The 18,150-nt window shown below is 37.4% G+C and overlaps 1 protein-coding gene across 2 annotated transcripts in view; it reads left to right on the top strand.

Moving 5' to 3' along the window:
• Positions 1 to 18,150, top strand: part of LOC127641873 (kinase suppressor of Ras 2-like) — a 116,185-nt gene that overhangs the window by 26,726 nt on the left and 71,309 nt on the right. For both annotated transcript variants that reach the window (XM_052124698.1, XM_052124690.1), the window contains exons 4-5: positions 10,156 to 10,191; positions 10,559 to 11,090. In XM_052124698.1, the coding sequence (XP_051980658.1) occupies positions 10,156 to 10,191; positions 10,559 to 11,090 (568 nt within the window). The remainder of the gene's footprint in view (positions 1 to 10,155; positions 10,192 to 10,558; positions 11,091 to 18,150) is intronic.

The following is an 18,150-nucleotide window of genomic DNA, read 5'->3' as shown; positions in this document are numbered from 1 at the left end:
TGAGAAATTGAACAGGTGTTCCTAATAATCCTTTAGGTGAGTGTATGTATATATATATATATATATATATATATATATATATATACATATATACATATATAACAACTTGTGCGACAAGTCTATATTTGACCGCTGGACCGGAAGTGATGTATTCATGCAAAACTAGCAGCGTAAAGTGAGAAATATCAATAGGTTTTGTCCTGACATTTTTTCTAAACACCTTCTACTTCTATACTTTGGACAAATAATAATGCAGATGCCAGAAATAATTTTTTACGTTGCAAATATCACAAAAAAGCTTTTGGAATTACAGTAAACATGTGATAATATGTGTACATGTGTCATTTATTTCTGCACACGCAAAACCTACATATTTAAAATCACATCTATGAATTTCTGATTCATATTTGATGAATTAGGGTTGTTGTATTATCATAATATTCAATATAAAAACTGTAATAGTGATATATATAATTCTATTAATATTCAATACTGAGTGAATATTAATCCTGAATTTGATTGAAATCATTCATCTGCTCAACAAAATCACACACAGTAATGTCATTTTGTGGTAAAACTTTAATAGCTTCTCCTTCAATTAGCAAAACCCACCACGAGCAAAATGACAATTCATCACTCCTGCCACTAGGGGGAGAATAACGACTTATGTCGTATGTGAATATCGCAGATCGTGAAATCGTGGCAGCTTAAAGCTGAAAGTGTTCAAGATCGCTCAAACAGCCTCTATACGTGTTCATCTCTTATACTCAGATTTGTATATGCATGTTTATTTGTTGTTTACATTAATTTTTATACCCGTTTGCAGTCTCTTTGTCATTTGATATTTCACACAAAAATTGAAATTGCCATCACTTTCTTACACTCATGCTGTTGCAAACCTGTATGACTTTCTTATTTCAGTGAATATCACAAGGAGATATTGGGGAGTTTCAATCACCATTCACTTTCTTTGAATTAAAAACAAAATGCTGTGACAGTGAATGGTGACCACAGTGAATGGTGACTGAGACTAAACGTTTTGCTTAACATCTCCTTTTTTGTTCCATGGCAGAGAAAAATTCATACAGACTCAAGGGTGAGCAGTGATGACAGAAATTTCATTTTTAAATGAACTGCCCTTTAACTACCTGGTAAAGCATTTGATAAAGGTATCTGCCAAGAAAAAATATATAAATGTTATTCAGCACATGCTAGATGTTATTCACAGCAGCGCCATATTAGGATTTTGACGAGACTGACAACGAGCCTGTGCGGGATAGAAGTGTTTTTGGATTGTTCCGCAGACAAAACATTGGAAAAATATCTTTTCAATGACTCTCAGTAGACAAAAAACTCCAGACAACATGAGTTGTGGAAAATCAGATGGGATATTGGAGCTTTTTACAGATTTATATCATGCATGCCATTGAAGAGATGGTAAGTCTATCCCTCACTACTTCAGTTCCATTCCCATTAAAAATCAAACATGGCGCTACTGTGAATAAGGTCTATAGACCAATCCTCTTATTTACTAAAATGTCAGCACATGTAAGCTCACTGACAGTTGTGTAAAATTTAAGACAGATTAGACGATTAAACTAAAGTATGACACAAAACCATCATAAATACAAACATATTCTTAGCCATACATTTACTATATATATTTTGTATTATTATTATTGCGAAAGTGGTCTTAAATTGTTCTTTTATTTGGCCTTAAAAAGTCTTAAGTCTTAAATGTCATTCCTTTGAACCTGCAGATACCCTGTTTTGGCCAGTTCATGAATAATATATTTGATTTTATACGATTTATTTGAAAGAACAGTTTCATGTCTATCCTTGTGTTTTTCATCTGGTCGAGACTGATTAATTAATCAGTAGTAAGTAATGCAATTTCTTTTCAGAAAGAGTAATTCGTACAGTAATCTAATTACACTGTTGGAGATGTAATTAGTAGTTAGTAGTTAGTAATGAATTACTTTTTTAGAATAACTTACCCAACACTGGTGCTCAGCGAGTCAGAATTACTACCGTAATGACTCTAGAAAATAGGCAACTTAATATTCATGCATGCGTAATTCATGCACAATTGTTCAAAACAAGCCGGCATATTTTTCTGAATTACAGCGTGTCTGAAAGTTACAATTTGTGAATGCTTAGAATTGCCAAAAAAATCACCCTCTAAAGTCAATGCAGTCATGCATCAAGGGATTGTGCTTATTCATTAGAGTAGGAGTATGTGTGATTCACTGCATGCTGCAAACAAATGGGCCCTAAATCTAGCCACAATCGGCTGATCGCTGAATTAAGATGAAGATCGGCTGATTTAGATCGGTGGCGGATTGATCGGTGCACCCCTAGTCAAAATGATCGGCATTTAGATGAAAAAGAGCTCTTTTTTTACGTAAATAACATTGCCATAATACATAAATATTAAGATGTATCTTAAATATTATCAAAGATAATCCAAAAGCTAAAAAATATGAAAATATTTACAGTAGTTTTGCTATATTACTCAGCTCACTCTCCTCACTAGCCTGCAATCTTTGCTCCTTCATCTCAACATCTGTTTCTAGCTCTCTCATTCTCTCAGTTTTTCTCACTGTCTGGGTCTACAACTACTAATGGGCATCTTGGAAAGGTATGAACATACTGTACAAGTAAAGGCCTCATCAAAAGAGCTTCTGGAATATAAGGGAAGAGGCAAGGGTGTTGGACTAAACTGAATTTGTTATTTTTAGTGAGAATGACACCTCACACCTCTCTGCTCCCCAGAGCAAATGAATAATCAAATTAAACTGGGTGTCCTTGTAGGCAAATGAATCACTCTTAATCTACAGGGATTTTAGATTTTAGGGCCGGGGAGGTGGTGGGGGGGGGGGTCGGTGGGGGGGAAGGGCAAGACGGCCACACGAAAGGAAGCACACTTGAAGCGCATTTCTGGGTTACCTGATGAATTTATTTTTACAATGTAGTTTAATTGTGCATATTTCCTCCAAATGCCTACATTTTTTAAGTAGTAAGTAGTTATTTTAAATAAAATTTGTCCAGCATTAGAAATTCCTTGTCTATTTACAGGCTAGTTTTAGAGACCTTGAAGGGATGTTTATTACCTTTGATTGTCTCATTGACATTTAAACAAGATTTTATGATTGAATTGTAGAGTTGGTGTACCACACGGCTGTTAAGACTGACAATCTGGTGGCAAGTGCTCAGATATTTATGAACTAAGGAAGTGAAGCAAATTGGAAAAAAAAAAAATGATCACAGACATAATTGTCTTAAAGTAGTGGTCCGCTCAAATTTGTCTTTATGAGTCTGTCGTTTTGGTGCTGAGTCATACTCGGGATTCTAATTGTTACCTTGTTTTACCCACAATTCTCCATTTGCAAGCTTTCTCATGCTAAATACTGCTTATCTTGCTTATTAGTGTTAAAAGGGATGTTTTTTCAGTTTCTAACAAAAGCGAAGTAGCTTTAGAAATAAAAAAAAAATGTTGAGACCTTTTGCCACACACTCAATTATACATTTTATTTAGTTAAAGATTAGGCAATTCAATTAGATGGAAATTTGTTATTCAATTCAAATGGATACATCTTGAAAATAGGCTAAAATATTTTTTTTGAGTGCACATATTGTACTAATATACTCGAAAAGGTGGTTATTTTCATTAAAAAGCATGCACAATGTACCCAAACCTTAACATTTAGGGCTCTATTTTTAAGTGCACAAAGCTCAGCGCTACGTGCAACGACTGTGCACCACGTTTATCTAATTTTCATGAGAGCGCTACTTCTAAGTGCAATTTTCATACATGTGTAAAGCGCAAGTGGGTCTGGGTGTTTGCGCTATCTATGGGTGTATGTGCGCAAACTGTGGGTGTATTGTATGTTAATGAATTGGCTCAAACACAATTAGCTAATTTCCTGAGAAATGGTTTATAGCACTAAGACGTTTCAGAGGCTATATACTCACTACAAAGTTTCGGGAGTGCCTGTGAAACATGAATCCCACCAGTTAAACCTGTTTTATGTTCGCTGTTTTTAAGCAAAGCGATTATCCACCAGAGATGTATAATCATCTGTATAATCATCCAGCAATGTTTAGTTAGCTGCTGTCAACAGAATTACAGTGTTTTGTTTATGTGGGTGTTGAGAAACAGCTGTGCTCTGGGATCTATGGGTCACCCCGAGACCGCAGGGCTTATGAGAGAAACTACAGTGGAGAGAGAGACTGGAATATATGAATGAATGTTTGTGTGATTTACACCAGGAGAAGACGGACACATCTCACACACGCTACTGATCACGTCATTTTTTTGTTCAGTTTGTTCAGTTTGGTTCTGCACACACTATGTGGAGAATGAGGTTCTCATTACATATATATTTTGGGAGTAAATTCGGTTGTAGAATGCGGTTATCACTTTCTCAAACTGTGGTCACATACACACTACAGCTAAATTCAGTTGTCAGTTCACCTTTTAGTTCTCAATCCTGTTCCGTACACAAACAGTTCAATAAAATACAGGAGTGACAACTGCATTATACAACCAAATTAACTGCATTAGAGCCACTTACACACTAAAGTTTTGGAAGTAACAACCATATTTAAAGGGATAGTTCACCACAAAATTAAAATTCTCTAATAATTTACTCACCCTCATGCCATCCCAGATGTGTATGACCTTCTTTCTTCTGCAGAACACAAATTCATATTGTTAGAAGTATATTTCAGCTCTGTATGTTCTCACAATGCAAGTGAATGGTGATCAGACCTTTGTAGCGCCAAAAATCATAAAAGGAAACATAGAAGTAATCCTTAAGACTCCAGTGATTAAATCCATATCTTCAGAAGTGATACAATAGGTGTGGGTGAGAAACAATTCAACATTTAAGTGTTTTTCTACTCAAAATCTCTACTTTCATTTGTACATCTGAAAGTCAAATGTGGTGCCTGTTTAGTTTCACTTTGACATCAGAAAGTGAAAGTTAAAGTGGAGATTTAGAGTAAATAGAACTTAAATATTGTTCTGTTTCTCTCCCACACCTATTATTGACCTATCCCTTGAAATGTGAGTCTTCTAAATGTTCATTCTGTGTGTATATGGAATACAGGAGTCAGTCCCGCAATTGTGATGATTAAAAATCAATAACCATAGCAATGCTGCAGCATCTCATTCCTCTGAACAACCCCCTCACTTGCATTGCATCTTTTCCCATAAAATGCCAGTGAATGCATGGTGACTGAGGAAGTTACATTTATCATTTCAGAAGAACAAACACAGGGATTAATTTGCACCTTTCTGTAGCAAGACAGAGGTGAATCTTGAGGTCAAAAATTGACAATAGACATAAAACAAAACAAAAACAGAGCTGTTGAGAAAGAGGATGTTTAGAAAAATACATAAAACAAAACAGGGATGTTTGGAGCCAAATCTATTTTTATCTTTGCAGTATATTCACAATATCAGGGCATTTGAGGGATTGTTCACCCAAAAATGAAAATTCTGTCATTATTCACTCACCGTCATGTTCCTCCAGACTTGATTGGCTTGCTTTCATCCATGGAACACAAAAGGAGATGTTAAGTAGAATGGACACACTGCTCTTTCCCATGCCATGAATGTGAACTGTGATTTAAACTATCAAGCTCCTAGAAAGTAACATTAAGGGTCCATTTGACTTGTGTGCTATATTCCAAGTTTTCTGAAGTCATATGAAGCTTTGAGTAAGGAACAAACCAGAATTTAAGTCATTATTTACTGAAAATCTTCCCCTCCTCTACCTGAGCTCTAATATCTAATTAATGCATGTGAACATTTAAACCTGTGTCATTCAAATGTGTTGTGCCAGGTTGGACAGATCATGATGCAACAGATGAATAAAGGATGGCCAAATTGTCATTTCATTGGGTTAACTGTTTCTTTAAGAGGTCAGGTCAAGCTAATATTGACTCTGGTTAATGTCACACTTTTGAGACGTTTAGGGTGATTGTATCTGTGAAACACTGTTTATTTGTCAAACCTGATTTCATGGAAAGTACGTGACTATGGTGACATTTTTGCTAAATGATACTTGGCTCCATTTCCGAGATGAAATGTCCAGTGGGTGGCGCTGAAAGCGAGTTAAATGTTCTCCCAAACAGATTAGGTTTTTACATTAATGCTCTATTGAGTTTAAGTCAACAAAACCTACCTCCCTACCCTTAACCTTAACCCAGCCTAAACCTAACTGATAGTGTCATAAAAAGCAATTTTGAGACGAAGAACGCAATTGATGAAGCAACCACGTCATTTTGTGCAGTTTTATCACGTCCAAACAAGCTTTTAAATGATGCTGGTTTTGAAATTGTGCTATAGTAAAAGTGTTTAGATGTCCTAAGATGGTATTTTGTAAAGAACAGTCCAAAAACTAAGTGTTTATGAACTGATAATATGCTGGATTATTTCTGATTTGTGTGAAAGGAAATAAAAGTAATTCTTGTTTTAGTGCCTTTACTGTTTATTTCACCAAGAAACTCCAATGAGACGAATGAGCCACGTACACGTTATTTTCAAAAAATGTATTTATAGTTATATGATTCAATGACAACCGGTTTGGTATTGTCAGACCCCACAAATTCTATGAAAGGATGAGCAGAATGTAGTTTAATGTTCCTCTGGGGCCATACAAAGTCGTCAGATAAACTTATCAACTAGCCAGTTAGTGAGTTCTCAAAAGTGTAAGCTACTTGACATCACAGACTTCACATAACTCCAGGCGGGTCAAGCAGTAGCCATGCCTGGAACTTTGAAACTTCAAGTAGCTTGTTTGTCATCTCGCTTGTAATTAAAAATGCTCATTTGAGCATTTTCCAGGCCATGCGAGGACTGCGAGAAGTGTCCTCCAGCTGTGACCACTGGACCCCTCCTTAGGAGTGGCAAACACTTATCTACCATCATGCTCAAATAGTGGAAGTATGTCCCCAGGAGCAAATATGTCTTGTAAGGGGGTGGGGGGTGCTGGGTTGTCAAGGACCCTTGGCCTCAATTGAGTGTAGGACACTGTGCCCACTAAGCCGCAGACCAGGTGAAAACCACAAGCCCTCAACGTTGTTTGTTCATGTTTAGAGTTTCTGGAGTGTGTATTGTGGGTTCCATAACGGCTCCATTATTATTGATATTGCATGTGTAGCAGCCTCAGGAATGGATCAGTGTAAATGTGTACAATTTTAAATTTCACGTGTATTTTAAAACTCAACATGCATTTTGCAAACATCTATTTAATGTGAAATAGGTCTGAAACCAGTGTCAGAAAAGATCTTTTTAAATAAGGGGCAAACATTTTCAGGGCATGTTTTTACATTTATAAGGGCTTTTTTTTTTACATAAAAAATACTGGACCATATTGTGTCGTGCATTTATTTAAATATTTCGATTAATTCAATTTGTTAACATAAGTTCTTTATGAATAATTAGATTCATGAGAATCTGATGTGTTATCATTCAGGAAGCTTACTGTAAACATATCAGCTTTAACTTGAAAACACATGAAACTAGTAGACTCAAAAGATGAAACTGACTGTAGAAGAGGATTTACCATAATGCTGGCCATAGCACCCCTTGTGGGAATGCTGAGAATGCAACTTCTTCCAAACCTCTATGACTTTCTTTCCTCCATGGAACATAAAAAGAAACCTTTGGCAGAATGTTAGCCTTGGTCACCATTTATTTTCATTGCAACCTTTTTTGTCCATACAATGAAAGTTAAAGGTGATCTCTTTTTGTGTTCCACAGAAGAAATAAATTCATATGGGTTTGAAACAACATGAGGGTGAGTAAATGATGACAGATTCTCTCATCATCTATTTACCCTCCTGCCATCCCAGATACTGTATGTATGACTTTCTTTCTTCTGCAGAACACAAAGATTTTTAGAAGAATATCTCAGTCCTGTTGTGCTCACAATGCAAGTGAATGGTGACCAGAACCCAGAAAGTCCATAACGGCTGCATAAATGTAATCCATACGATGTCTTCAGAAGTGATATGATAGGTGTGGGTGAGAAACAGATCAATATTTAAGTCTTTATTTTACGTTAAATCTACACTTTTGACCTTTTGAATGTAAAAGTCAAAGTCATTTCCACACGAAAAAGTAGTGGTGAAAGTGAAAGTGTAGATTTACAGTAAAAAAAGGATCTGTTTCTCACCCTCATCTATATCACTACAAGATATGGAGTCTTATGGAGTACTGTTACGCTGCCTTTATGTGCTTTTTGTACCTTCTGAGTTCTGGTCACCATTCACTTGCATTGTGAATACCAACAAAGCTGAGACATTCTTCTAAAAACTGTTTGTGTTCTGCTGAAGAATGAAAGTCATGCACATCTGGGATGGCTAGAGGGTGAGTAAATGATGAGAGAATTTTCATTTTTTGGGTGAACTTTCTCTTTTAAATTAAATTGAACTTTTTTTTTACAATAAAGCAATTTGACCAGCTTGAAAAATAATTGATGTCCTGTAGCACATTTCACTGTGTGGCACACCATTTGTCCTCCTGTCTTTTAGCTGTTCTAAATAAAGATGGCATCAATCAGACCACAGCAGCATACCTGCTCTCCTAGAGAAGAAGAAATTTCACGTTACTCTGGCATTTAATTTCAGCGTACTTTTTCATTCTTTTCCTGAAAATGCACAATTTAAACCAGGTTAAATCGGAAAGAACTCCACAAACTCCATACTTTAGACATGTTTAATGTCAATATGTTAGTTCTGTTTGCTCACAGTAATGCAGAGTTTAAAGCAATAGGTCACACAAAATGTTAATTCTGTCATTATTTACTCAGCCTCATGTCACTTTCTTCTGTGAAACACAGAAGGAGAAATTTTGAGTAATGCACTGGCTGCTATTTTCCATGCAGTTACAATGAAAAGCACCTTAAATAATAAAAGAAGCATTTAAAAATCACTGTATTTCAGGCCTTTTGAAGCCATATATTTGTTTTTGGAACAGACCAAAACTAAGTTGTTATTCACTGAAAACCTTCCCCTCTAATGAGCTATTAACTAGTGAGTCAGTGAATTGAACTCCAGAACCGGAACAGATTTGTGAATTAATCATTCAGGTTTTATTCAGGAATTATTCTGGAATTATAAAGGGGTTTGTGAAATGGATTAATTGATTTAAAAAAAAAAGTGATTCGTTAATGAATCAGACATCACTTCTCTTGTGAGTGTGCCAAAGAGAGCTAGAAGACTTGGAACATAGGGCATGTTTCATATGGAACTCTTTTATGATACTTTTATAGTACTTTTTTGTCAATGTGGAGCCTGACGGCACCAATCGACATTCACACTTCATTATAAAGAAATGAGAGGCCGGGATATTCTTCAAAAATTCACCTTTTATGTTCCAAGGGGGAAAAAAATAAGTCGTATGGGTTTGGAATGACAGGAAGGTGAGTAAATAATCACAGGATTTAACATTTTTGGGTGAACTATCTCTTTAATTTCAAAGCAGAACAGCATGATGTAGGTTTCTCATCCTGCGGGACAAAAGGTGGATCACTAAAACATAAATTGACATAAACGTGCTTTGTTTTTGTGTCATTTCATAAAGAGAGAAATTATCTTTTGCTTTCCCTGTCACTATTTCTTCTGTGTGTATAGTGTGGGTGATTCCATTGTAATGGGGATTAGTATCCAAATGACAGATTCATCGAGGGTTAAAAAAGAAGCCAATCACAGTAAAACATTAAAATCATGGTCTGAAAAGTGAATATGGGATAAAATACCTTAAATACGAATATAATATTATATGACAATTATACTGAAAGAATACTTGCTTTGCACTAAAATGCATAAAAACATTTGAAGGTTGTTGTTTAAAATTATTGATAAATATACTGTATTAAAAATAGCCTATATTAAGTTCTATTGACACCTGTTTATTGCCACAGAATGTCAGCATTATTATTTTAAGCGGTAATATGTTTATCGACAGCATGTCACAAATGTTTCAGTTTTATTTAACCTAGAATATTCCTTTAATTTCTTCATTACAGAAATATTTTATTTAGAAAGGTACTTTTTAATATATAGGTAAATATACTAAATATGCATTTGTATTTGAATATGTAGTAGTAAGTGATATGTATTATGTTTTCTTCTTTTAAGACCAACTTGAGGACGACAAATCACACAGTAATGGAGGTGATGCACCATCAGTTGTTTCTTCCTTTTCTTTTTGAAGTCTGTCTGTTTTCATCATTCTCGTATGTCTGCTTTAGTGATCATACATTTCAAATTCACTTTACACTAAGTCACACATTTCCCTTTCATCTTTCTCTGTCTGTTTGCCATGATAGATGCTGTCTGAGTTCTCTTCACTGTTGACATCCCTTATCTGACACTTGGTATTAAACTCATTTTCACCACTTCACTTCTCTTCTCTTCTCTTCTCTTCTCTTCTCTTCTCTTCTCTTCTCTTCTCTTCTCTTCTCTTCAGCATCTTGTTCCTTTTCTACCTTATGCTGTACCTCATTTTAATGTATATTTTAACACCACAATCTGTCCACAGGATCCAGTGTTAACCTGTCCAAGCAGGATTGGTCCATTCAGTGGCCCACTTCTGAGTCGGGTAAAGAGAACACCCCAGTGGGGCCAGCAGACCACAGTCAATGGGTCCGCCTCCAGCTCTCCCAGAGCCCCAAATTGCACTCCCGCTACAGCCAGCACTTGTGCCAGAGCCCACAGGCACTGGCACCCCCTTTCTACTCCAATCACCCACATTCCCAGGCAGATCGCCTAAACGTGGACCCTCACTCCGGCCTCTTTCCTTCCCCTTTGGATACAGGACATCACTCTCTCCCACCATCCCCAAGACAGAGACACTTCGCCAACACTCCTCCGCGGACTCCCTTAGTAATGAACACCATGACCCCTCCAGGAACACCGCAGGTCAGACGCAGGAATAAAATGAAGGCCCCTGGAACGCCACCGCCAGCTAGCCGGAAGCTCATCCACCTTCTGCCGGGGTTCACAGCCTTACACCGCAGCAAATCTCACGAGTTTCAGCTGGGAAACAGAGTAGATGATGCACAGACACCCAAGTGAGTCTTTGAATTGTTATACTACATTATACAGGATTCAGTGTAATACATTATGCAATGCTTTGTAAATGTGGATTGCAAATATATATATATACATATATATATATATATATATATATATATATATATATATATATATATATATATATATATTGTTTAAATGTGAATGCCACATCTTAGTTACTCTCAAGCTCAGCAATACCTAATGAGATGTCTTTTTAAGACATAAAATGTGTGATACAGATGCAAGCCCTAAAGGTTGGCAGCAAAATGATGCTGCCTTCAAAGATAATTAGTTTTGGCGAAAATATAAGGCAGGATCACATACATCACGGTTGGGATGGAATCATAAGGAATGAAAATGCTTTTGATTATGTACTTTTGAGTAAGCTCCAAATATTTGATCCTTACTATATTATACCATATCTGATATTTTGTTATATACTTAATATGAAACTGGAGCCAGCTTTTTGGTACAGTATGTGTAAGCCTCACTTACACATACTGTACCAAGAGGCTGTAGCCTTTAGCCTCCTTGTTAGAGTGCCTACCTCCCATTCTGGCTAACGCTGGTTCGAATCCCGCTCGGGTTATATTATAACATATATATTATGAACATTGTCATATGAATAGCTGTCTCTCAATGTACAACATAACACAGTTTCAGTTCTTGGTTAAATCAAGACAAATATGAGTGAAAGTATTGAGTGAATCCGATTTTAAATTCAGTAACCTATGCCGTCTGATTCTGTGAATGAATGAGCTGCTATATAATGATGATTCTTCTTAGCGCTTTTGTGTGGCGTGATTAACCATTTTGGAAGTTGCTGCCTATGTACATAGTTCATCTCAAATCAGTAAGAATGCTGACTGTAAACAGGGCTGTTTCTGAGCATATGGGGGCCCACTTGGGGCCCTAAGCAAACTCCTACTTGGAGTGATTTACGCCCACCCATGAATGACACCACAGTCTTCAACAAATTTGAATATTTTACCTTAAAACTGGAATATATTTTGCCTACTATACAAAATGCAAAAAATTACAATGAATTAACAATAAATAACTATACAAATTAACAATAAATGACTACATTTCTCCTTCTTTTCCTTTTTCTCTTTTCTGCACCCTACTTGAAGGCTCGATTCATTATGATGACGAAAAGCCCTAGCTAAAACTCTCTGCTTGCAGTTACATTTTCCCTTGCCTCTCGTGCCACAACTGTCTAATTGATACATAACAGCTGCCTGAGTCTTACTTGCAGCTTTTAGTATATACATATACATATATATATATATATATATATATGTGAGAGGCAGTGAGAGGCAGTTCTGTGGATGGAAATGCCATGTTGATGAGAGAGGTCAACAGAGAATGGTCCGACTGGTTCGAACTGACAAAGTCTACAGTAACTCAGATAACTGCACAGTACAATTTTGGTGAGAAGAATTGATGCTGGTTGATGCTGTTTTGACGGCATGATTGGGACCTACACAATATTAGGCAGGTGGTTTTAATGTTGTGGCTTATCGGTGAATATATGTATATAAAAACAAAATAAACCACCTTGATTTATGGGCCCCTGGTGGCTCAGGGGCCATGCTCATCAGCTTAGACCACTTATAGCTAGAAATGGCCCTGCTTGGAATGTAGAAGCCAATGTAGACAGTAGACAGCAAGGCAGCTTCCTAGATTTTATGAGCTTATGCTTGTGTATATGAAAATAGAGCGGTAGAGACATCACTACCTAGCCTGTGCTTGTTCAGATCAGTAAAGTGGAATTAATGGCATTAGGTCGATGATTACCAGTTCCCCTGTTCTGATGTGTTCCAGACCCTCTCCATGTCCCTTTAATTAGTGCCTGTACTCTGAGAATGCTAGCAAATTGGGAAATCCAATCAGTGCAAAACGATTCCTAAATCTCCACTAGACCTGATTTGGGACTTGTATTGTCCATTTGAGACATTGTTGATTTATGGACAGGACTGTTTGTGAACAGGCACTAATATGGCTCATAATAAGGAGGTCATCATATTGTATAATTAATCCTTAGGTCTTAAGTTGCAGAACATTTAGGCATGTACATGCATAGAATACCAAAAAGGGCAGGCATAACTCATAGTTACAGCCTGTCTTTTGGAGTTAATTTAATACTAGAGTGCATTTGGTTGTAAAACAGTAGTCATTTAGAAAGCAGCCCTCCCCTTAAGCAAATCAGTTTTGAATCCAGTTCTACAACATTCAGAAAACTGGAAATTTAGCTTCTGCTCCATATTGGGGCATTGGCGTGGTTCTAACCTCATTAGGGGCATGAAATCCTTTGTTTGCTCATATTGTGAATGCCACATAGTTCACTATATGGCCTAGAAGTGAAGGAAAATAGAACTCAAAACTTGAACCCCTAAACTTCTGGTCAGTAACCCTGAGCCTCAACCACTGAGCCACCACTGCCTAAATCCAGACAAAGACTTTCGGTTTTGAGACACAGACCGAGAATTTAGGTTTTGAGAGTCAGACCAAACCAAGACTTTAGGTTTTGAGATCCAGACCAAGGCTTTAGGATTTTAGACCCAGAACTAGATTTTAGAATTTGAAATCCAAACCAAGTCTTTGGGTTTTAATACCTAGGCCAAGGCTTTAGGTTTTGACATGCAGACCAAAACTTTGGGGTTTGAGACCCAGACCAAATGAGATCCAGACCAAGACTTTAGGTTTGATATTCAGACCAAATATTGTGAATTTTAGATCCAGATAAAGACTTTAAAATTTGGGATCCAGACCTGGAGTTTAGAATTTGAATTCCAAACCAAGACTTTGGGACCCAGGCCCTTTGTTTTTGAGACCCAGACCAAGATGTAAGGTTTTGAGATCCAGACCAAAAGGGATCCAGACCAAGACTTAAGGTTTTGAGATCCAGACCAAGACTTAAGAATTTGCGATTCAGACCAAGATGTAAGGTTTTGAGACCCAGACCAAAACATTTGGTTTTGTGACCCAAACAAAATTAGATCCAGACCAAGACTCTAGGTTTTGAGATATAGACTAAGACTTTTGAATGTGAGATCCAGACTTAAACTTTGGGTTTTGAGACCCAGACCAAATTATACCCAAACCAAGACTTTAGGTTATTGACATCCAGACCAAGATTTGTAGGTTTTGAGACATAGGCCATGATTTGAAGAGCTCTCAAGACCAATACTGCAAGATCAAGGTCTCTATCTCTGCTCTATACTGTCTCTTTCAAAAATAAAGTAAAATAGTGTGCAATGCTTGTTTTGAAGAACTTTGAGACAGGTGGTTTGTGAGGCATCTTGAATCAGCATTCTGTTCTAGAATGAGCTCTCTTTGACGTTCAGGAAAAATTTTTCACATCTCGAGGAAAAGAACTGGCCATAAATCTGAGCTCACCCATGTTTCTTTCTCATAATTACAGACCTTTTGACAGCACACATTAACCTCTGACCCCCACACTCTTACACACACACACACACTAGAATTCCAGATGAGGGAAGCTTAATGACAGAGGACAGAGGAATTCTCTTAACATTCATAAGTGCATCTTGCGCAACATTCCCTCTGAATATAATGAGAAGAATCTGTATTATGGAGACCATGAGAATGGATCTGTTTGTCCTTCAGTCATTTCATACAGTGCTAAAAGATAAATTTTCTCTCTGTTCCTCATTCATGGTGTCATATGAGTCCATGCAGAATTATGTTCTGTTTGCTGGTTGCTCTATTTTCATGTGTAAGGAGATATTTTTGAAAGGAGTTTGGAGTGTGGAATGCTTGACAGCTGTTTTATCATATTTGGCAGGTTTAAAGGGGGAAACTGTTGGAACGGAAAAGCAGGAGATGATGAAATTAGTGCTGTTCGATTTGCATGTCATCCGATTCCACACATTTGCCTTTGTGATTGTAGAGTAACTGATGGGACTTTTTAGATTCTATTGCCACTGTAACTTGTTGAGCATCTTGTATGTTTGGGTTCATTTGTATGTGTTTTACAGCATATATTTGTCTGTATGATGGATTGATACATCAATCAGACCAACTAATTGGTCAATATTTGATGATTTTGAGATTCTGGCATTGGTCGATAAGCATGTCCACTTGTCAGATAAACAGTGTATCAGTTCAAACATAATCTGACAGGCATGGCATTTTGTGTTTTCAAATGTTTTTGAGTGAAATTTGAAGCAATATTGCATGAAATGTAAGTTTGTGTAATTTAAGCAATTTGTTTTAAATTAATTTTCCAAGAGTAAACTGTATTACCCATATATGTTACAGTTAGAGTCAAGACCAGAACCTCCAAGACTTACCAATACTAAACCCCCCTAAGACCTAGACCAAAACTAGATCCTTCGAATCACATTACTCAGACCCAAAACAAGACCTGTCAGTCCAAGAACCAGGTTGTCCATTTTAATAAACTGAAAGAAAGAATAAATGTTGAATTTACTGCAGCATTTATTTTGCTTGCCAAATTTTACAGTAGTTTTACAGACGATAATTATTATGAATTCTCCAACTTAACTAGTGGTTGAGGATTCACTTGACTGAGACCATATACAAAGACCCAGATAGAGGCCATGACCACAACCTGGATTGGGGTTTGGAGACCCCAATCCAGACCAAAGCAACGTTTCTGTAGTCTCAAGAGGTCTTAAGACAGTGACCACAACCTAACATAACAACACAAAGACTCTACTTCAGATACATGCCTATGTATATGTGTGTATCAGTATTAAATCCGCCATCGGCAAACCTTCTCTTTAGATATCGCTCTGTTAAAAAAAACATCGGTCAACCACAGGTCTGTGTTTCCAATTTCCCATTTTTTGTTTATGCTCTGTTTTATCTGTGCAAAAACTCGTATTGAAATCTTTTTTATAAATTACTCACTTACTGTATCTAGGGTTTCTTGTGTTCCAGTATTCTGTCCAGTAGGTTTCCGCCCTTTGTTTATACATGCAATGCTTAGCGCTCAACACATTCTTTCTCTCCATTCGAAAACACACTCCCGTCACCTCTTAAACTTTTTATACGTGAAGTGGATGGCTATTAATTTTGCTTACGTTCCCGGGCCACCTCTCTCTCTGCCCTTTTCAAGCTGAGTGCTGCTCTCCGCTGTAGAGATAATTAGCAAGGCTTATTTGCTATGCTAATAAGTGTCAACATGCATCTGCATAAAGGCCAATGTCTCTCCAGACCTCTGTGCTAGTCAGCCGGTTGACATATTAGTTTACATTTAGCAGTGTTGAGTAAGACACTTTGATACTGTAGCTTCCCCAGTAACAAGCTACTCTTAATTCAAAGTAGTTCAATTAGTGACTGATCTCACAGTGAGAACGAAAAAAGTAGGTCGACTTTTCTTTAGCTAAAATCAGTGTTTACTTACCGAAATTCATAATACTGCACCCCGTGGCCAAAGCTGTAAGTGTTTTTGGCGTTTAGGCACATGTGAGTAATACGTGAAGCGAGTTGTTTTCAGCTGAACAGGAATTAATACAGTGAAGAGAAATGTCTGTTTTATAAAGTCTACCACCCAACCCAAACCTATGCCTAACCCTAACCAATAGTGGAGCAAACATTTATAGAGGAGTGGTGGTGGCGTAGTGGGCTAAAGCACTTAAATGTTAAGCAGAAGGTTGTGGGTTCGATCCCCACAGCCACCACCATTGTGTCCTTGAGCAAGGCACTTAACTCCAGGTTGCTCCGGAGGGATTGTAACTGTAATAAGGGCTCTGTAAGTCGCTTTGGATAAAAACGTCTGCCAAATGCATAAATGTAAATGTATAGAGGTGAAAATGCATCGCCTGAATCGCCCTTGCCACAGATTAAGTGATCGCGATTACTTCATGGTCTCGTCATGGGATCCTAACCCTTGTCTCCCCTGCTGCTGATACAACGCGCTTCCGGATGAGACACATTCCGGGGGCGCCACAGGGGAAAACAATCAAACTTGAACCGATGCAAACATATCTGATAGGAGATGACGGCGGTCCGTTGCAGTATGCTGGCATTATGTCGGCATACTGTTCTGCAACTATCGGAAAACAACATGCTGACCTCCCGTGTGATCATGTTGATCTACATTGAAGTTATTAAAGGAGTCAATCACTGCATCCCAAATTGCATTCTACGACATTTTGTAGTGTTAGTTGTGTAAGTTGTGTGAAATTACAACAAAAAGAAGAGAACTACTACTTCATGCAGTCAGCGGTCGAAGGTTGCGCTACATAGGGGAAGGGGCGGGGTTACTTGGCCATGATGCTGGCCTGAGAGAACAATTGTAATTAATTCATTAAAACTAATTGTCTACACATACATTTTCTCTCATTTTCTTCTCTTACACATGAGAACAGCTTTTTCCTCTATTGAAAATGAAGCATTTAAAAAATGTTGAAAATGCATTAATTTACAACATTTACACATCTAATCCTTATGCTCTCTGTTACCTCAAACTTTGGAAAATAATGAGGTTAGGAATCTGAAAATTAGTGTGGAAGTGGCCTCCCCAAAACTTACAGTTGAGGAGGATTTGACATTTACTCCTGTTCAAAAAGTGTAAACACCAGCACATCCAACTTTATGGGCGTTTATGAAAGAATATACTGTTTGTGCACACAACTTTATGAGACTTAGTGTGTTTATGAAGTACTTAATGAGAGTGTGTATGTGGGGGAACCGCTGCCTTTATGTCAAATGCTAAGCACTTCTTTATTTATTCTGATGAGTGGGGGAGTCTCTGACTGAGAAATTGAGTAAATATGGGAGATAGAACAGGAGAAAGCAAGAAAAACGGGGGAGGAGACGCATGGATCACACTGTGTCGCCTTTTCTTCTTCAAGTAATTCCACAGTGGATTACTTGAAATTGAGAAATTTGCATCTGCTTCAGTGCAAGGCTCTGTGTTTGGATTGATTAGGTCTGTTACCTCCTCTTTTCTCTCTCTCTCTCTCTGTCTCTCTCTCTCGCTTTCTCTCGCTTTCTCTTACTTTTAATGAGAGTGGTTTTATTGCCGCAAACTTTTGAAATGAGATGAGGAGCAGACCT

Source organism: Xyrauchen texanus, chromosome 4 (genome assembly GCF_025860055.1).
Source record: "Xyrauchen texanus isolate HMW12.3.18 chromosome 4, RBS_HiC_50CHRs, whole genome shotgun sequence".
In the NCBI taxonomy this organism is placed as follows: domain Eukaryota; kingdom Metazoa; phylum Chordata; class Actinopteri; order Cypriniformes; family Catostomidae; genus Xyrauchen; species Xyrauchen texanus.
This window is presented reverse-complemented; position numbering and strand designations above follow the sequence as displayed.